This window comes from Strix aluco, chromosome 1 (genome assembly GCF_031877795.1).
Source record: "Strix aluco isolate bStrAlu1 chromosome 1, bStrAlu1.hap1, whole genome shotgun sequence".
Taxonomy (NCBI): Eukaryota; Metazoa; Chordata; class Aves; order Strigiformes; family Strigidae; genus Strix; species Strix aluco.
The window spans coordinates 130,406,658-130,426,351 of NC_133931.1; the positions used below are offsets into that span (position 1 = coordinate 130,406,658).

At 48.0% G+C, this 19,694-nt stretch overlaps 3 protein-coding genes across 6 annotated transcripts in view; 2 read left to right on the forward strand and 1 right to left on the reverse strand.

Annotated features, from left to right (window-relative positions):
• Window positions 1–1,927: 1,927 nt before the first annotated feature.
• Window positions 1,928–7,982, reverse strand: TFPI2 (tissue factor pathway inhibitor 2). 2 transcript variants are annotated; one of them, XM_074835767.1, is made up of 5 exons: window positions 7,811–7,982; window positions 7,528–7,707; window positions 6,875–7,054; window positions 5,437–5,610; window positions 1,928–3,022 (listed from the first exon to the last, which is right to left on the reverse strand). In XM_074835767.1, exons 1-5 carry the CDS (start codon window positions 7,890–7,892, stop codon window positions 2,922–2,924), a joined length of 717 nt encoding a protein of 238 aa, XP_074691868.1. In that variant the 5' UTR covers window positions 7,893–7,982; the 3' UTR covers window positions 1,928–2,921. The 2 variants fall into 2 exon arrangements, with proteins under 2 accessions (XP_074691868.1, XP_074691859.1); XM_074835758.1 differs by having other exon boundaries at window positions 1,928–3,025; window positions 7,811–7,978.
• Window positions 7,983–11,267: 3,285 nt separating this feature from the next.
• Window positions 11,268–15,172, forward strand: LOC141928108 (guanine nucleotide-binding protein G(I)/G(S)/G(O) subunit gamma-11). 2 transcript variants are annotated; one of them, XM_074835779.1, is made up of 3 exons: window positions 11,268–11,425; window positions 11,566–11,669; window positions 14,689–15,172. In XM_074835779.1, exons 2-3 carry the CDS (start codon window positions 11,574–11,576, stop codon window positions 14,812–14,814), a joined length of 222 nt encoding a protein of 73 aa, XP_074691880.1. In that variant the 5' UTR covers window positions 11,268–11,425; window positions 11,566–11,573; the 3' UTR covers window positions 14,815–15,172. The 2 variants fall into 2 exon arrangements, with proteins under 2 accessions (XP_074691880.1, XP_074691889.1); XM_074835788.1 differs by having other exon boundaries at window positions 11,273–11,425; window positions 11,571–11,669.
• A 46-nt stretch (window positions 15,173–15,218) lies between these two features.
• Window positions 15,219–19,694, forward strand: part of LOC141928116 (putative acyl-CoA dehydrogenase 6) — a 96,406-nt gene continuing 91,930 nt past the window's right edge. For both annotated transcript variants that reach the window (XR_012624666.1, XM_074835800.1), the window contains exon 1: window positions 15,219–15,476. Coding sequence is in view for 1 of the 2 variants with exons in the window: in XM_074835800.1 (XP_074691901.1) it covers window positions 15,354–15,476 (123 nt within the window). In the remaining variant the exon portion in view is untranslated. The remainder of the gene's footprint in view (window positions 15,477–19,694) is intronic.

A 19,694-nucleotide genomic window follows, 5' to 3' on the forward strand; every position in this document is an offset into this window, starting at 1 on the left:
TGCAGTAGAAATCTGAGCTGTGACACACAGTACCAGCTGCTGGACACTGGCTACTATAATAAAAGTTAATTTGCAGGATGGCATTGGCTGTGTTAATTTTCAGTGTGGCAAAATGCTAACAGTTGACCCAACCTTGGGCCAGTGTTGTTTCATCAGCAAACTGAAAAAGGAAATAAGTCATGAGTCATATAAAGTGGTGTAGATAATAGAGAATTAGTTAGATTAGTCAAAGCCACAGGAGTCTGGAGGGATATTAGAGTAATTTAAGAACATGAAACAAAGCAGCACAATGGCAGCTGAAATTCTTTGTAGCTGAAAAAAAAAGATTAAGGCATTTGCCTTGAAAGAAGGTACAATTTATACAAAGTGTAATGGCTTCACTAAGGGACTGAAAGAAATTTCCATGGCCTCCCCCTTTCCTTCTCCCCCGCCGGTCCTCCAGAATACTCCACAGCCTGCTCACTGGGAAACCCTGCAAGAATTATGGTTGGTTTAGGTTAAATTTCTGTGCAATACCAGGTAGATAGGGGATTAAAACTCAAGCCTCTGATATTTCACTGAGCACCCCAGCAGTAAGCCCTTGGACTTTGAATTACATTTTTACGCAAGAAAAGAAAGAGCATGCGGAGCAGCTGCATTGCAAAGGGCTGCAGTGGCCATTTCAGCATCCTAGATGGAGCCCGGTCCCTCAAGAAAACTCTCACTGAGCCCCTGAGGGGGCATGAGTAGAAGATTATCAAACTCTTGGATCCCTTGCAGAACACTAGCTGGGTATCGCACTGCTAAGATATGTCATGATGTGTGACCAGGCACCCATTTCTGAGACCAAAAAGACAAGTGAGATGGAGCTGCTCTTAGATTTTGGGCTCCCTTTAAATCCCAGGTCCACTTTTGTATCCCACCCCAAGATACTCCCATAAAAGTCAAAGACCCAGAGAGGTAATGGGTAATAGTCCATTTCTCAATCATGTTATGAGAGATTATACCCCACACTGATGCTGTTAAAAGATGTCCATCCTCTACAGTTAAAAAGTGTTTAAAATGAACTTTGACTTCTATATCGGCCTTGTGATTTTTTAAGCAGTTGTCAAATCCGCAACAAATGCAGCTGGGGTCCCCCAAATGATAGGTACGAAAAAATATTCAGAGGGATGCTCTGGGCTGCTGCTCTAAGCAGCATGGCCAAAATTCACAGCCTGAGGGAAGGGACATGGGCAGCGTCCAGGGGTAGCCTGCCTTGTCTCCCCCACCGAGGTCAGACTGGCCCCTTTCCTGTTTGAAGGCTGGTTACCAGAGAAGAGGTTTGGTATGGGACAAACACTCAAAACTGTTTCACTAGTTACCTGCAATTTTCTGTCACAGAGCATGCTCATTCACCTGCACTAAGCGATAGATTAATTGAAATAAGAAGGCTTTTTAAGATCAAAAACCAGAAATGGAGTGGTAGAAAGACTGTGGCAAACACAGCTGACTGCTTTAATTGAAAATCCAGCAGCGAGAGAAAAATCAGTAAGAAAAACAAATCTCGACTAGTTTCCCCATCATGTTCCCTCTCTGAAATGGGTATAAAGCATACACCTGAAATTTTCTAACTGAAAGCCAATGCCATTTCAAGCAAATAGCCTGCTACCCACACAAAAGCTCTTCAGATATTGCAACATCAAACAGGAGACCCAGCACCAGACAATCAGCTTAACTAAGCAACCCTTTGAGAGCACCTCTTTAGGGAGAGCCAGCTGAGCCATAAAAACTGCTGGAGATGAATGACATCAATGCAATTTACTGGCTTTCTTCAAATAAAGACCTCAGCGTAAGGAAATGATTTAAGAGACAACTAAACTCTGCTAGACTCATAATTAGTAAATAATAGGTTCCATTACACATATTGGTGTATACAACTAATTCAGGATAATGACAGAACAAGCTCTCCTTTTTTCCCCAAAAACATTTTATTAACATTACTTATGAATTTATATTTAGAAAATACTGTAGGTGAAATTACTTGAAATTCAGACATGGCTCAAATACAAAACATAAAAGAAGGTGTAATAATATCACCATAGGCATAATCTACCATAAGAAATACAATAGTGCCTCAAAAGAGGGATTACATGAGATTTACAGAAGCTTCTGCTTTTCTGCTTTAACAGCCATCGCATAAACTAAATGTCAAGATCCTCAGCAGACGTAATCCATGTAGCTCCATTAAAATCAATAAAAATATGCTGATTTATGCCATACAAGGATCTGGATGTAAATTAGCAGAAATTTCAAATATCATGAAAAAGTAATGGCAAGATTTTAATTTTAATACTCAAGTAGCTTATTCATCGCCATTATTAGAGTGTTTATCAAAGTATCCCTATTCCCAGTTTCCTCTTGTGGGATGAGCCAGGTTTAACTTTATACTTCTTTTACTGTTATGAAGGCTTTGGAAAGTCTTAACTATGAACAGTCTACTTAAATGATAATGCCTAAGTATGGCAGGTCAATAAACCTCTGAACAAACTTCCAAAATGTTCCTTTTCTTTAGCATGCAGAGGATGCCAAAAAAATCCATGGTAGAAATTTAGCTTTGTACTCTCCTTAGTTATAGTGAGAGAAAACTGACTTTTCAAATCTTAATTGATTTGTAACAGCTGAAATATTCTTCCAAGGCAGTAGTAACATTCCCCCATAAAAACATGGAAATCTAAATACTTGGCTTTGCCAAAGTATTACTGCAAAAACAACAGAGCAGAAGAACCAAACTTAGGTTCATTCTTCTTCTATTAAATGCAGTTCTTTATAAAAAGTAAGCTGGAAATAAAAAGCAGTTCTGAAAGACAGAACTACATTGGTGTATAAAACTGTGGAAACTATCTTACAAAAAAAGAAAGTGGAATCAAAAGGTGTTTCAAACATCCAAGTGCACACCAGCTTTAAGACTTCAGGCTATACACCCGAGGGTTTTTAATCAGTTTTCTCATTATTTTTCTGCGGAGTACATTCGTTGGCTTGTTGATTCCTGGTTTCTGAGTCCCTGCTAAGAAAACAAAGGAAGCAGTTAGGGAAACGGTATGACAAAACTGTTATTACTCTTTATTGTTTGGGTTGTTTTTTTTCATGTTATGCTGTTTAAGCAGTTGATCCAATAATAACAAATGTATCAGAAACTGTAAAATGTGTTCTAGACACCCTATTCTCATACACTGTAAGGTCTCCAATGTGTCCACTTTTGGCACCGGAGTCGTACTTTCATGCCCTTTTCCTGAGCAAGCATCAAAGCCTTTTCTAGCTGTCCTGCAGTGACAGCAGAATGGAAGTAAACACACTGCTCTATCTATAAAAAAAAAAAAAACAACAACCAAAAAACCACAAAAAAAACCCACAAAAAAAACAGCAAAACTATAAACTATTACTGCATTTCTCTGAACAACAGTGCAGTAAAGTCTAAAACAGAACCAGTGCTTGTGGAAGATGAAAAGATAAAATGGTTTGGGTTTCTTCACAGAACTGGGTTTCACACAGAAGCTGCAAAGTGGCCAAAGACTGTTGGGGTTATTTCCAGAAACGCTTACAAAGGCTGCGTGAAACGTATGAGTGCAGTTCAGAAAACAAGTACTTTGTAAATTTGACTGAAAAATCTTTGGGTTTATGCTACCTATTTACCAGTATGCAGAGCCCCTGTGGCCAGTTCCCAATCCTTTCACTGTCACCCCAACAAATTTATTTTCTTTTCCAATATAAACTTTTAAAAATTAAATTAATCAGAAGCCTTTTCATTCCAAAAGCTGTAGATCAATTTAAACAGCAGCTGTACATTTGCACAGGGAAGGTCAGCTGAATTGAGCTCAAGACTCCAAAAGGTAACAGGAAAGATGCTGGGGAAGGAATTATGGGAGGAGGAGAGAAGGAGTGGCTTAAGTTGCCTGGAGGATTTGCTTAATGTTGCTGTACACTCCCAAGCTATAGAAATTAATATGTATAGCACAACATTCATTAGCACTAATTATGCCCTTAACTATGGGCTTTGGTTGTACCAAGCCTTACTGAATTGTGAAATCCACAAGTTGGTGAAAAAGCTTATAACTGACCCTTTACGTTTGGCTATCTGGTGCTCTAGTTATGAGACAGACAGCGTTTCCTTACTTCTTTCTTCCACAAAAAGAGTGAAGAAGGGAGAACACCCAGATGGACCTGACTGGGTGTGGGCAGGGCCAGAGCGTGAAGGCGAGATGATGAAGAGGCAGTTTCCTTCCTCCTCTCTCCCTCATGCTTAGGCTGGAGCTTGGCCCTACCATTTCCCAGGTAGTAATAGATGCAAATTAGATAATCACAAGCATCTCAGATAGACTTAGCATGCCATTAAAGACTGTCTTATAATACTAGAATGGCAGAGACTCACTCAGACTTGTCACCCACAGAAATATTACTGCCATGACTAACTGGCAGACAATATTTTTACTTCTGAGGACTGTGTTTGGGGTGCAATCCTTGCCCCATCCCTGAATTTCCAGCCCAGAAATGAAGAATCATCTCCTGACTTAAGCCTTCTGACTATGCATCTTAAATACTGAAGTACTCGGACCTTGTGCATATCATGTTTAAAACAGAGCTACTTTCTGGCTTTTTAATTTTGTTCCAAAGGCAATGTACATGCTAGATATAGTCTTAATTTTTTTTTTCCTCATTAGTATCATTTTTTTTAAATATTGTGCTGTGTCCGCTTCCTGAGTGCTCTGGGGATCAACATATAATTATGCTTTTCTCTCTCTCATTGATTTACATATCAAATGAATTAAACTAGAGTATTAAAATTTGCAATAGCTGGTATGAACATAGGACTGCAGATGAAAGCACAACTGTTTTGACTTACAAGCATAACCAGCAGCTGATTTGAATAAAACCATTAAGAAAAATCAATTATCATTCCCAACCCTTCCTCCCACAGCCACAGCAACAGTTGACTCAGCAGGACTGATGAGGCAGAAATCTTTAGTAATGGGAATGGGAAATGGGAACAGACAGCAGGGAATTGAGGGAGGATGGTAACTGCTGAAAATGCAAAGGAAAAAAGTAAATTGATTTCACAACTTACTTTAATCCTACTTAAAAATGTCTAGAAGAAAGTGATACCTTAATTAGTGTTCATGCTGGTACTGAACAGTTTAAAGACTGATTCCTTGTGGACTCTAGTAAGTTAATTAGTCTTTTTGTGTGCCCTTCTCTACACTTCATTCAAAAATGGTGTAACAGCCTCACATGGCACTGCTCTTGTCAGAAGGATTTAGCATTGCATCGCAGTTTTCCCTGCCTTTGAAAACATCGAGTCCAAAATGCAAAAAGCATACACTTGTAATAAGCCAAGGTGAGTAAAAGAACACTGTGAATGCCTGTTACTGGTATTTGGATTGCTTTATCTGCTTGTGACTGTCAAAATACAAAAAATCTTACCTTTTCTGCAGACATTGTAGCAATCTTTTTCAGTAACAAAGTTATTGGCATTTCCACCACAGCCAGTATATTTGAACTCCTTACATGATTTAGTCTTGGTGTCATAGTAATAGCGAGGCACAGAAGAAGAACACAATCCTTCATCCTTTGGGCTATAGCATAGCAAGGGACCAGCTTGAAAAAAAAGAAAAAAAAAAAAGAGAGAAAGACAAAATACATAAGTGTAAGCTCTATGCCTGGCTTTTTAAAATCTACCCTGCAATAAATTTTGTAGCTAAACAGCTCTTGTTCCTGTTGAATTGACATGACTGTTACTGATGACTTCAGAGACTTACTACATCTTATTCCTGTGAGTTACAAATTTGAGAAAACAACAGTCAGTCCCAGAAAATAGGATTACTATCCCACAAATGAAATTCATCAGCTTTCCCCATTTGTGGTGCCATACATACAACAGCTGAGATATTTGCATAGTCTGGTCAGAAGTCTTATTCCATATATATAGGAATATAACAATAATTTCAGTGGAACTACATCTGTAGAGAAAAAAGGCACTATTTTGTTTATCCTTGCTATGATTTTGCCAGCAAATCCTGCCCACTCACAGCAAAAAGTACAAACTCCACCACTTCCCTTACAAGAATCATGTTTCATTTTGCCTCAACAAAAGTTTACTTTTTCTTTCTGGAGACTTTTTATCAATTTGTTGGATGTGCAACAGAGAAATTAAAAATAATTCAGCATTCACCTAAGAAATCTGTCATCGGCCAGAAATAACTGTCTCATCAAGCACTAATAAAGTTTAGGCAGTGACAACTTTTATACATTCTGGTAGATCTCTCTCTTCTTCAAAGATCCTGTCTTGCACTGGATATTAACCTGGTGTTTATGACAACACTTAGCTATAGTCACCTGCTCATAATTAGCACCTCTCTTCTTTAAAGCTCCTATGGAGAGACAGTGAAGAGTCATGTCAGGCAGAACTTCCATCAGAAGTTGAGATGGCAAGTGCCCAAACACAAGCCACCTAACACCATCTCTCAGGCTTGAATTTTAGAAAGGCACTTCTGCTTTATAATACAATAGCGCTGCCCTGAACATGACTGTCACAACGTCTCGTACATCTGCCTCAACACAGATCTCCAACCTTATTTGCCTTCAGATTACACATGTACAGCTCTCTAGAAGTCAAGAGACCGGCTGGGTGTAGCTGTGGGCATTTTTAAGGTCACAATATTAAACTAACACAGCATTTTTGCTCTTTCAGTAACAGCTGAGACAAGTGACACATGAAAGTCTGCAGATAATATAAACATGTTTCACATAAGTCTTCAAAAATTCCACTCTATGAGTATCCAGAGGAAAATATCAAATAAAATATCATCTTCATATCGCTTTCAAACCATCTATTTTATTAAAAATTTGGAACAACCATTACTTTTCTCTGGCAGACAGTGGTCCACACAAGACTGCAAATCTCTGAAGTTGTTGCCATTTCCATAGCAGCCCCCGTAGATGAACTCCTCGCACCTCATTGAGCTCAAGTTAAAGGCGTATCTTCTTAGATGACTCCTGCAAGGTCCTCCATCAGCCTCCATCCGGCACAATTTGGGCACTTCTGAAAAAAAAAAATAAATTTCATACTCCTTAAAATCAACCCTTCGTGCTCCCCGTACTGAACAACACGCTAGTGTAGCCAAAACGCTATTACTCCTGTCGCAGGCAAGCCCCAGCTCGTCCCACTATCTTCATTCTTTAATAAAGTAGGATAAGATTTACAGGACGAATCTGATGCATCAGTTAGCAACTAGGTATAATATTATAAGTTACATTTAAAATATGAATAGTTAAATTCCGCACGTCGCCTCCGAGGCGACTTGCTCCGGTTTCTCTGCATAAAATTGACATTCAGTGAGAAGCTGCAACGAGCAGGAGGGACCCCGGCGGGTGGGTGCGAAGCGTCCCGCCGGCAGCGCGGCCTCCCCGCTGCTCCCGGAGGCCCCCTCCGACCCCCGCTACCCCGGGGGCGCGGGCCCCGTCGGGTCGGCCCCCGGGACGGGGGAGGGCGGCAGGGCCAGTCCCCGGACTCACTCTTGATGGTCCAGCAGCTCTTCTCGCAGTCGTCGAGGGTGAGGAAGTTGTTGGCGTTGCCGTGGCAGCCCCCGTAGGTGAACTCCTGGCAGCTCTGCGTGTACCTGTCGTAGTACCAGCGCGGCACCATGGCGCGGCAGGGGCCGTCGTCGGGGGGCAGCAGGCAGGCGCGCTGCTTCTCTGCGGGAGACACCGGCGACCGGGGCTGAAGCCACCTCGGCGGCGGAGGCGGCCCCGGCCCCGCGTCGCCGCCCGCGGGGTCCCGCCGAGCGCCCGCTCCTACCTGTGAGGGTGCGCGGGGCCAGGGCCGCGCAGGCCAGTGGCAGCAGCAGCGCGGGCAGCGGGAGGCGGCGGCCGGCGGCCATGTCGCGGCGGCGGGAGGGAGGGAGGGAGGGAGGGAAGGAGGGAGGGCGAGTGGCAACGGGGTCCCGGGAGCGAGAGGCGCTGCCCGGCCCGACGGCAGCGCTTTATATGCGCCGAGACGGCTTCCCCGGGCCGCCTCCCTCCTTGCGCATGTAGTGGGAGGGGAAGGGCTGATTCAGCGGGGCAGCAGGTCCCCGCTGACCCGGCCGTCACCGCAGGCTGCGCGCCTGCGTGAGCCCCAGCGCCGCGGGGCACGGGCAGCCCCCCGCCCCGCCGCCGCCGCCGTCGGGGGGGCCCACGGCCGCGGGGGGAACAGCCGGGGGGCGCCGCCGGGGCTGACTCGGCGGAGGGGCCTCCGCCGCGGGGCTACGGGGAGCTGCCCGGGGTCCATGGCTGTCCCGTCCCGTCCCCCCCCCCCCCCCACGCCCCCCCCCCCATACAGACACATTACGGGATGATGCTCAAAGAGCATTTCCTGTTAATCACGGCGAAACCCGGGAAGGGTCACTTAGCGAAAGTCTTCTCCCCCCTCGCCCATTTGGCGGCTCCAGGCAGAGGGCGGCAGGACGCTGAAAATCAAACCCAGGAGCCTCCCTCAGGTCCCGAGCCAGCCGGGTCAAGCGCAGGGCGCTCGGCAAGTGCCGCTAGAGATAACGCCAATCAGCCCGCCTTACTAGTTACATACCGTTGGGTACAACGTTAATGAACCTGAGAAAACCGAGGCACTGTCAGTAGGCTTGGACTCCTGGGAAACCCGAGGGGCTGAATGGATGAAACCTCTGGCTAGTTCAAAGAGAGCTGGATTTCAGGAAACATCATGACTAGGTTTATTCTGTAGATTTTAACCCCATCAGGCAAGACGGTGTGATCTGGGGTTGAGCAGGGGGTGAGCAGCTAACAGCATACTTTCCCTCTCTAATCTATTAGGGCCATTACATTAATTAGTGTTTACTCCAGATTTAATACAGTAAGAGAGATAAGAGTGGCTGCAAATTAGGCGTGCTTTCTATAGATAACAATAAACTAATCTGATCTCCTACTGTTCCTCTCCACTCCCTTTACAGCAACGGTGTTGGGCCCCAGTCCTTCAGGCAGGTGCTGCTGTCGATTGCAATGCCAGGCCCTGGAAATCTGTAGCCTGCAGGAAAGAAGCCACAGTCCGTATGGGGTAAGGAGGAGGAACTTCATAGCACCCTGATTATTTCAGGAATTGACTTTCTCTCCATGGCTTTTCCACTTTTCTTATATCATGGAGGAATATGACCTAGGTTTCTGACATAATTTTATATTTTAACAAAGGCAAGAAGGAGGAGCAAATTTAACCCCTACCCCAGAAGCCTATGTGGCTTGTGAGAGGATATGAATGGCACCTCTCTCCCTCCTTTTCCAGATTTTTCAGAATCTTCAGTTGCCAAAGGATAAGTAGGTGCTTTAGTGACAAAAAATAAACCCTGGTACAGTTTGAGGCATCACCATGGGACACATCTGCCATGTTTTAGAATCTTATATCTGCAACTGTTAGTAACAGGTGTCCTCATTTTTAGGGGTTTTGTTCAGCTTATTAAGCACAGCAACTGTAATAAAGCCTATGTCCCTCTGATAGGAAAGAACAAACAAAAAACCAACATACATTTTCTATTTCCAGAGAAAATCCAAAAGACATCTTTCTAATATTAGTCAACTCTCAAGGCATTTTAATATTAGACTGATGTCCTTTAGTTTTCATTTGATTTTATTGGAATTGCAAAGAAAGTCATTGAAATACCACTTTAAACAAGAGCAGCAAAATGAATGCTGTCATGCAAATACCATTTTCCCTATTTTTGATTTCGTCTGTGCGCACCTGCAAAGTTTGAGCTAAATGCACCTATCTATCAATGCTGCGGCACAGCGCAGTATTTATTCAGCTGCTCCTTTCCTGTAACAGCAGAGAAGTTCACTTACATTAGCTAAGTATGTGTAAAAATATACGAACTAGAGTAAAATTTATCACAGCAAGTCGTAGAAAGTCCTTTACTAACTGCCATCAGTAGAGCTAGTCATGTCAGCAGACAGCTCACTGAAGGCTTTCCATTACAGGGTTATCGATACCAAGCTGCGGCTGTCCTTCCCAACCTCAGCTCGCGCCTGCACGCCCCGCCTGTCGCCACCACACCATGCCGTGGGCTCTCTGCCTCTCTGCACTGCAATGCTTCTGCTCCCATCACAGCCCTGGCTCCCCTGAGACCCTGGCCAGCTGCCAGTGTAGATTATGGGGGTGTAGAAATTGCATACCAACAGCTGGGACGGGGGGGGGGCGGATAATAGCCAGAGGGAGGGTAAGAGGAACTGAGTTTAGTGAACTGGCTAAAAGAAAACAAACCCCAGGAGCAGCACAGGAGAAGAAAGATGTAAAATCTTCTGTACTGCTGACAGCTGCTTACATCTGGTGAGTGGTGTGGAGGAGGAGAAAGGAGTGTCTTTAAGGAGAAAAGACAGAGGTGGAAAGAGGGAGGAGCTACTGCTTATAGGGACTTTTGAAGTGCCAGATAACAGGACTCAGTCAGGCCCGTTTTAATGGCCTGCAGCCTTGTTCAGTGTAAAGCATTGTGAACTCTGCCTCTGCTGGTATTGTAGGAAAGCAGGTGCTAGGGTCAGAGGTGCTGAGTGCTGTACAAACACTCATGGAGAGCACCCTGTTCTAAAGAGCATAGAGCCCTATTTGGGATCTAGACCTCGGAAGCATATGCAACCACAGAAAAATTTCCTAGCTCCTTCTTGTGTCTTCTGAACCCATCACTTCTCTTCCAGGGAGTGCTCCACCCTCCACACCCATCAGAACTCCATGACTCCAGAGACACTTAGTGCAGGCCAGGCACAACAGCCCTCTCATGCAGAGCTGCAACTCCGCTGTGCAGACATACCTACCGAGAGAAGCAGCTACGTCTGCCACTGACGGGCTGGCCGCCTGCCGGGACACTTGACCCGAGAGCGGTTCCTTCCTCTCTCTACCTAAATTTTAGTCCAGTCCATTCATAGTTGTGATGTGCATGTCTCGGGGAATGTGCCCGCGCAAACCACCTGCTGCTGCCTTAGGAGCACGGAGCCCAGGGATGCCGGTGGCACCGGCAAACGGGAATCATGGCGAGGGGCAGAAGGAGGTGCCGGGGGAGGAAGGACCTCACTGCTGGGCCAGAACACCCGCTCCACCTGGCTGCGTTTGCCCCACCGTGGCGGCAGGGAGGGCGAGGAGGGGAGAGGCCAGCACCGGCGGGTGGCTGCAGCTCCCCGCTCCTGTCGCCGTGCCCGGCGGGGTCCCGGGGCGGCGGGGCCGAGAGCCCTGCCCGGGGGCGGCCGGACCCTCCCTGGGCGGGCAGGGCCCGTGTCAGCGCCCCGGTAGCGGGGCTGGGGAGGGCGGCGGGTTTTAATCCGGTTAGGCGGGGGATTAGCGCGGCGGTTTAAAGGCCGGAGCGGCGCGGGGAAGGGGTGCTAGGCGCGCCGGAGAGGAAGCGGCCGCCGCCGCAGCCGAGCAGGGGGGCAGCCCGGACGGCACTCTGTGAGTGAGCCCCGGGGGGGCCGCCCCGCCACCCCGCGCCCGCCCAGGGGCTCCGGCCCCGGCGCCCTGGCTGCCCAGAGGTAACCTTTTGTCCTCCTCCCTCCCTCCCTCCTTCCCCCCCTCCCTCCGCGCTTTGGCAGTGTAGAAGATGCCAGCCATCAACATCGAGGACCTGAGCGAGAAGGACAAACTGAAAATGGAAGTGGAGCAGCTCCGGAAAGAAGTGAAGCTGGAGCGGCAGCTGGTGAGTGGCCGGGAGAAGGGGCCCGGGGCTGCCCGGCCGCCGGGGCGGGGGCCGGAGCGGGGAGAAGCCGGTTATTCCCCGGGCGGGGGTGCGAGGGCTCGTGCGGCGCCCGGGGGCGCGGCGGGGCCGGGCGCGGCAGCCCAGCGTGGGGCGGGAGCGCCCCGTCCCGCCGCGGCGGGCCCGGCGAAGGCAGCGGGGCTTCGGGAGCCGCTCTCCGGGCGAGCCTCGGCTGTTCTGGGGCGACCGCTGCTTGCACCGACGGGTCCCGCCACCCCCTCTGGGGCAGGGGCCGGGGACGGCGCTGGCCACGTACCACCGCTAGCAGCGTGTAGGAGCGCCGGTCCTTCCCGGGGGTGGCCGGGGAGCGCGGGGGGAAGGGGCGCACCGCCCCCGGGGTATGGCGCCCCGAGGGGCCGGCACGGCCTTGCCGGCTGCGGCTGTTCCCGGTGCCTCGGGCACCCCGTGGATTCCCCTCCCTTGGGAGCTCCCGGAGCCCAGCGCCAGCACCAGGCAGCCTTGCCTGCGAGGGAGGAGCGCGTCGAGCTCCGTTCTCCTCTGTAAAACGCACTGGGATCTGCCGGTGCCGGGCGAGGGGTGGTGTGGCGGCGGGCAGCCTTGCTGCGGCACCGCACCCCGGCCGGGACCGCACCGCACCCCGGCGGGCTGCGGGAGAAGCCGCTGCCCCCCGGCCGCCCCCCCCCCCCCCCCCCCCGCCGCCTCGCCGGCTGCGCGGAGCCCGCGCAGGGCGGGAGCCAAAGGGCTGCGGGTGCAGAGCCACGACCCACCCAGCCTCGTCCGATGGGAACGTTGCACTTTCAGTCATTTACACCGATTGCTCCTTCCCACAGGTGAAGTAGAGTCCTGTGAGCTCTTTGTATTTTTGCACATTTTCTGTAGATGAAAGACATGCAGAACTGATCTTGCTCCACGACAAAACTAATAGTATTTTTCTTTTTTATTCTGCATGACAGCAGAAGCAAACTACATCTAAATAAACGCTTCTAGTTAGGACTAAAAATACATTTGTATGTGGGAATCAGTGGCATTAGTCACGCTGATTGCATTACAGGTCTAGGTGTTTAGCTAGAAAATAAAAAAGCCACAGTTACGTTTTAGCTGTCAGTTAGGTATCAGTGATTGTAGACATTATCGTACCGTCTAAAGCTCCCAGCACTACTGAGGGCTCCACACCCGACTACTAGACATATTTGTATCATCCCTCAGAGAGTTCCCAAGCAACTGAAATATACTCTGTAGGATGTACAGGTTTTGATTTTAATAGTAATAATCACTTTAAATTCTTTCCTAAATTTTCGGAATAAACCATAAGCCTTTAGGGAAATGGATATTTTCAAATCACCTGTAGTAAAGTGCAGACAACACCCTCAATTTTAGCAGTGCATTATAACAGAAGTTTCACTGTGAGAATGAAATGTGTTGTAGTTGTCACAGTCCCCTGGTACCCGTATGGGTGTTACAGGGACAGGGGAATGCAGAAGCCACACCTCTGTTGTCACCTAAAGTAAAAACATTTAGACAAAGTTTTCTTGACCCCTTCCTATACCTTTACAGCACAAAGAGGGAATACCCTTTTGAATATTTTTAAATGAATAAAAATGTCTGAATGTGTATTTAAGCAGACATTTTTTTCTTGTATGTGAAAAAGATACTGATAGTGCTGACTGAAGTGAAACAAACCCTGGTCCTACATATACTTTGGAGCACAACTTTACTAGGACATAAGGTCCCAATTTGAATGAATAGGGTTTGCGAGGCACAGAAGAGCAAGGGATTTGTAGGTCTGAATTCTTCTTTACTGTAAGGCAGCTAGAAATAGTTAGACCTTATTTTATGCACTGTTTAGTTGGGCATTAACTCCGAGTTCTTTCTGATGGCTTAAAGCTTAATTTTGCACAGCCCATGCTCTGTTGGTCTGTGATACAGCAGATAAATTCATTGGTTCTCTTGTCATAATTTTAACTATGGAATAAAATATAATTAACAAAGAAGGCAAGGGACCTTAAATTAGAAATACTACTCATCTCGTGGCCTGGCCAGCAGCTGGTTCCTGCTGCTGACTCTGCACTGCTGGGCCTCCGCAGGGATTGCGGGTAGGAAGGGAGGAGTTGGGGATAGAGCCCAGAGCGTGTCCTCCAACATGTCAGGTATTTGAGCACCTAAGGACGGTTTCTGCTGACATGGGGAAGGAAAACGAGAGATGTGCATGGACAAGAATCCTCTGGAGCTGGTGGGATTTGCTTGTGCAACCTCAGGCTCCTCAGGCGCTGTTACTGCATGTGCTGCGTGTGCTCTTGTCTCAGTGAACACAAACTAAACGCATTTCTTCTCCACAGGCAGGTTCCATGCAGGCATACCTACATCAGTGCTTAGTTTGCTGTGAATGTCATGCAAAGTGTCATGCATCTTATGTTCTCTCCTAACACAACAGGCTGTTTTATTAACCGTTGTTCGAAATAACCCCAGGTAACCTGTAAGTACATTGTCTTTCCTAGTCAGGTCTTTACTCCCATTCAAGACCCATGGTTGCTATTCTAGAACCGCAAGGTGAGAATTTGTAGTACCACTGAAAAATCATTACTGAATGCTTTGTTTGGGAAAAACACATAAAGTCATAAATACATCGAAATTGAATTGAAAGTTACTGATCCTGAACCCACTGACCATAAGTCATGCTGATGCCGAGGGAGAGTGTGATCCGCAGCTTAGTAAGACTATATTGGCTAATTAGAAAAAACGCAAGTTTATCTATGCAGCAACTGCTGTTCCAAGTGGCATATACCTTCCCAGTGATACTCACCTGTTCTGTGAATATCAGGCTGTGAAAAAGTGGAAGGAAGCCAAGTCTGCACATGCTTAGTGCTGGCTCTGTGGTCAGATCTTTTATATTTGAGGGGAAGGTAAATAAGGGAAAGGAGGATGTGAATTCACTGGTTTGCTGTTCCGGTGCGCAGGGTGAGCCCCGGCCGTAACGCAGCCGCTCTCTCTTCTTTTCCTCGAGGTGTCCAAGTGCTCCGAAGAGATCAAGAACTACATTGAGGAGCGGTCGGGTGAGGACCCGCTGGTGAAGGGGATTCCCGAAGAAAAGAACCCCTTCAAGGAGAAGGGAGGCTGTGTCATCGCTTAGGAACACGAGCCCAGCGCCTGCCACCGGAGCAGACACTCTTCTTGTACCTGTAGGGAGTCACTAGCGAGTCCCCACCGCCGCCGGTCCTTGTTGAACGAGCACAGGAGAGGATTTCTTTTTCCTTTTTGTTTGTTTGTTTGTTTGTTTGTTTTCTTACAAAAAATAAAGAAACCAACCCGAAAGCAGCCAAGACCCGCGCCGGTCGCTCGGCAGGGACGGCTGTGCCCCGCTCCCCGGCGGGGCCGTCCCTCCTGCCCCGGCGGGGACGGCTCCTTTCGCTTCGCGGCGCCCGCTTTCGCCACCCGTTTGTCCGTTGCTTCATGGCTGTTCGTTGGCATTAAAGAAAACCTGCCTGTAACCCGAGAGCCTGCCCTGGCCTTGCTGCGGCGGAGAGGAGCTGGAGGAGGAGGGACGGGACGGGACGGGGCGGTGCAGGGGCCGCCGGGGCGACCCGGGCCGGCCGCTAAAACTGGTCGGGCCAGTCCGCGGCGTTTGGCCGCTGGCCCGGGCCTTGGCCTTGCCGGGGGCAGGCGGCGGCCATGGCGCTGGGCGGCAGCAGGAGCTGGGCGCGCTGGGCCTCGGCGCTGCGCGGCGGCAGCTCGGGGCGGCGGGACGGCGGAGACATGCCCCGGTACCGCGACTTGCGGGCGGCCCTCAGGAAGGTACCGGGGGCCGGGGTGGGGGCGCCTCCCGGAACGGCTCGGGGTGTGTTTAAATAAGTCAAATTCCCCCTGCCCGTGTCCGCACAGGAACCGTGTGTCCCCTGCGTGGGACAGGCGGAGTGGCACGACACTTTCCCGGCTGTGGGCTGCCACGGGCTGCGAGGGTGGGCTCAGCCCTGCCCCGGGGGGTGAGGGGTGGCGGGCGGGCGCGCTGGGCCCCCGCCGGGCCCGGCTGCTGCCCGCGGAGCTGCGGCCGGCAGCTCCCTCCTCCCGGCTGCGGCCAAACGCGAGGTCGAGGTCCCTTTGGGGATGCAGAGCACGAGGGAGGCAGAACAGAGCCCGCTTGTCACTGGGCTCTTACTAGAAGGGGAGTGATGGGAGGCTCCTGTAAAACTGAGTAGTAAATGGAGGGGAAAGGAGGCACTTCCGCTAAGGTAATGTGTAAATTGAGTGACAAATGACAATCTGCAAGTAAGGGTGGTGTTGGTGAGCTCTGTGTGTCCCCAGCAGTGAGGTCAGTGTCCCCTGGAGAAGACTGTGGTATATTTAAGCACACTTGTCAAAGTTTGAGAAGGAGATGGTTTTGGGGTAGAAAGCCCTGGTGTGGAGCACGCTGCAGGGTCTGGGCTCAGCTGCGTGTGAGAGAAGTCTGCCTTCGCACTAAGAACTGATGAAAAAAGTGCTGAGGTTCAGTACCTACTACACGGAGTAAACAGCATTATCCGGGCAGCCACATACGAACAAGTAGAACGGGCTTTCAGAGGTGGGCGTTGTGGACTGTAAGCACTTGTCCCTGATTTACCTGTAGGTAAGTTTACGAGTCCTAGCTGTGGTGCAGCGCTCTGCTGTAGCTTTTTAAAAACAGTATGCACTGGACTGCCGCATGCTAACTCCTTTATGTGAGTTTGGAACTGTGCTGTCATCTTTGATAGGTGCTTTTTAAAATTACTTGAGGAATCTTACATTTCCATGGATAAATTTAGCTTTTTCCAAATTCCACCTCTTTCGTAGTTCACTGTGAGCAAAAGATACTTCTGAGATATGTGATGTTTACTTCGGGGTTTTTAGGAATTAACTTTCACATTTCCAGTGTTAAGATATCCCAAAGGCCATTTAATTAAGTTTTCTGTCACTAACATGAAGCCTGTGGTCACTACTATCATATAACACATGCTGGACAACCAGATAATCAGGCCCAGTCAGCATGGGTTTATGAAAGGCAGGTCCTGCTTGACAAACCTGATCTCCTCCTACGACAGGGCGACCTGCTTATTGGATGAGGGAAAGGCTGTGGATGTTGTCTACCTTGACTTTAGTAAGGCCTTTGACACCGTTTCCCACAGCATTCTCCTGGCAAAACTGGCTGCTCGAGGCTTGGATGGGCACACGCTTTGCTGGGTAAAAAACTGGCTGGATGGCCGGGCCCAAAGAGTTGTGGTGAACGGAGTTAAATCTAGTTGGCGGCCGGTCACGAGTGGTGTCCCCCAGGGCTCGGTTTTGGGGCCACTCCTGTTTAACATCTTGATGATCTAGACGAGGGGATCGAGTGCACCCTCAGTAAGTTTGCAGATGACACCAGGTTGGGTGGGAGTGTTGATCTGCTCGAGGGTAGGGAGGCTCTGCAGAGAGACCTGGACAGGCTGGAGCGATGGGCTAAGGCCAACTGTAGGAGTTTCAATAAGGCCAAATGCCGGGTGCTGCACTTCGGCCACAACAACCCCCAGCAGCGCTACAGGCTTGGGGAGGAGTGGCTGGAGAGCTGCCAGTCAGAGAGGGACCTGGGGGTGTTGATTGACAGCCGGCTGAACATGAGCCAGCAGTGTGCCCAGGTGGCCAAGAAGGCCAATGGTATCCTGGCTTGGATCAGAAATAGCGTGGCCAGCAGGGACAGGGAAGTGATCTTACCCCTGTACTCGGCACTTCTGAGGCCACACCTCGATTCCTGTGTTCAGTTTTGGGCCCCTCACTACAAAAAGGACATTGAATTACTCGAGCATGTCCAGAGAAGGGCAACGAAGCTGGTGAAGGGTCTGGAGCACATGTCGTACGAGGAGCGGCTGAGGGAACTGGGGTTGTTTAGCCTGGAGAAGAGGAGGCTGAGGGGAGACCTCATTGCCCTCTACAACTACCTGAAAGAAGGTTGCTGAGATCTGGGGATGAGTCTCTTTAACCAAGTAACAAGTGATAGGACAAGAGGTAATGGCCTCAAGTTGTGCCAGGGAAGGTTTAGACTAGTATTATGAAGCATTTCTTTACAGAATGGGTTGTTAGGCATTGGAATGGGCTGCCCAGGGAGGTGGTGGAGTCCCCATCCCTGGATGTGTTTAAGAGTAGAGTCGACATAGCGCTTAGGGATATGGTGTAGTTGAGAACTGTCAATGTTAGGTTAATGGTTGGACTGGATGATCTTCAAGGTCTTTTCCAATCTAGATGATTCTGTGAGCTTCAGCAGCTGCGGGTTCATCTTCTGTGTTACAAAAAAGAAACCTGAATAATAAGGAAAAGATGCATGACCAGTCTGTGTCCTGAGAAGTTAGTTTCATTAGTCTAAATTCCTGGACCTTCTGCAAAGCAGGAGGAAGCTTCCAGAGAAAAGGTCAGTAGAAGTTGGAAATGAACCCTACTCTCTCACTTGGATTAATAGTGCAGGCTTTTGTAGCTAATCCCATAGTGTCAAATTTGTGCTGATCCCATCTGTAGCGAGCCTTCGCTCTGTGTATCTGCAGTTATCTGCCCGATCCGCTTGTTCCCTGGCACACTGCTCCCGGTTATCTGCTCCAGCACTGCAACTGCATTAGTGAAAAATCAGTGTCCTCCTGAAATACAGAGGACAAGGCCAGACCTTGTGAAGGCAGTAATCTGGATCTGGAAGATTTTTTAAAGTCCTAGTTTGTCATGGATAGTTAAAGCACACATCGTTTTGTATCTCAGGTGTTTGCAGCTGTGAATTTACTGAGGGATCAGATGAAAGGGGAGGGGAGGAAGGTGACTATATTAGTGTCTGCTGGTGCAATGTTTGCTGCTCTGCTGTGTGACACAATGCATTTTTCTACAAATACTTTTTTTTCCCCCACTCTTGTTTTTATTCCCCCCCACACCTGTTGAGGTGCAGCTAACAGTATGCCCTACCTTGCTGGGTTTAGTGCAGATAATTGCATCATGGGCTAAGAGGGAATGTGATTCTACATTTATCACACAAATCCCTGTGATGAATATATTGGAGAAGAAATTACAGTACAAACCCAATTTTATCCTTGTCCTGTATTTTACAAAATGAATATATAGTGTTTATTTTGGATTTTATCTGATCACATAGGGGAAAAAAAATAATCACAGTTTATGTCAAATCCAGTCTGATGTTGTTCACCCCAAAGCTTCTAGCAATCAACGTTTATTTTGGCTTAAGTTAAGCTTGTCCCCAATGACTTTAGGATAAACTGAAAAGTGAAGTCTGTGGGAGAGAATGACCACAAAGGATCTGTAACACATTTTTAAGTGTACCTGTTACATAACTTGGGACACTCTTTCCGCTAGCTAAATCCAGTGCAACTACCAGAGAAATTGGAGATACGAGCAATGCAGTTCCACGAGTGAGAATTGGTTGGTTTTTTTGTCTCCATTCATTTTATTTTTTGATTGATTAAATTAACGCATTTTAAATGATCTGTAATTTTCCAATTGTTCTGAGCAGGATGAGGAAGAGAGTCTTATAATTCCAGGAGGCTGTTTTTAGCAAGGGTATTGAAGTAACCCTGTGAGTGGTTTCCTTTACAACTTTATAGGTCACCACCCTTCCTCTTGGAAATCAAAAACGTAACTTTTCCTTAACTGGTTGAACAATGCTCACAGTGCACTGGTATCCTACAGCTTGCTGCAGTAATTAAATTATAGTATAACTGGCTTGAAGTAAAAAGATTTAACCTGTACATGTATAACAGTATACATATACATATAGGATATATACATGCTGTCCATTTTTCTTTTCCTCTGGCATTAGTAATAAGAAGCTTTGGGAAATAGGTTTGAAAGGATTGGCATATTTTTTGCTGGAGTTGCATGTAATATAAATGAGATTTCATTTTATATCCAGTGGTGACTTGGTCTAGTTACACTGTATCTCTATAGGATAAGGGGGATTTCCCCTGTGACAGTGAGACCCCACCAAAGGACACCGTTACCTTATTTGCCACTCTTGGCTTGTATGTCATGAGTTTCTGT

What these genes read in the sequence shown, in the direction of transcription:
- TFPI2 (XM_074835758.1), bottom strand. Translation starts at nt 7,892, where the DNA reads ATGGCCGCCGGCCGCCGCCTCCCGCTGCCCGCGCTGCTGCTGCCACTG. An exon ending in GAGCTGCTGGACCATCAAGA is followed by an intron (nt 7,055 to 7,527) that starts GTGAGTCCGGGG and finishes TTTTTTTTTCAG; the next exon opens with AAGTGCCCAAATTGTGCCGG. An exon ending in CCACTGTCTGCCAGAGAAAA is followed by an intron (nt 5,611 to 6,874) that starts GTAATGGTTGTT and finishes TTTTTTTTCAAG; the next exon opens with CTGGTCCCTTGCTATGCTAT.
- LOC141928108 (XM_074835779.1), top strand. Translation starts at nt 11,574, where the DNA reads ATGCCAGCCATCAACATCGAGGACCTGAGCGAGAAGGACAAACTGAAA. An exon ending in TGAAGCTGGAGCGGCAGCTG is followed by an intron (nt 11,670 to 14,688) that starts GTGAGTGGCCGG and finishes CTTTTCCTCGAG; the next exon opens with GTGTCCAAGTGCTCCGAAGA.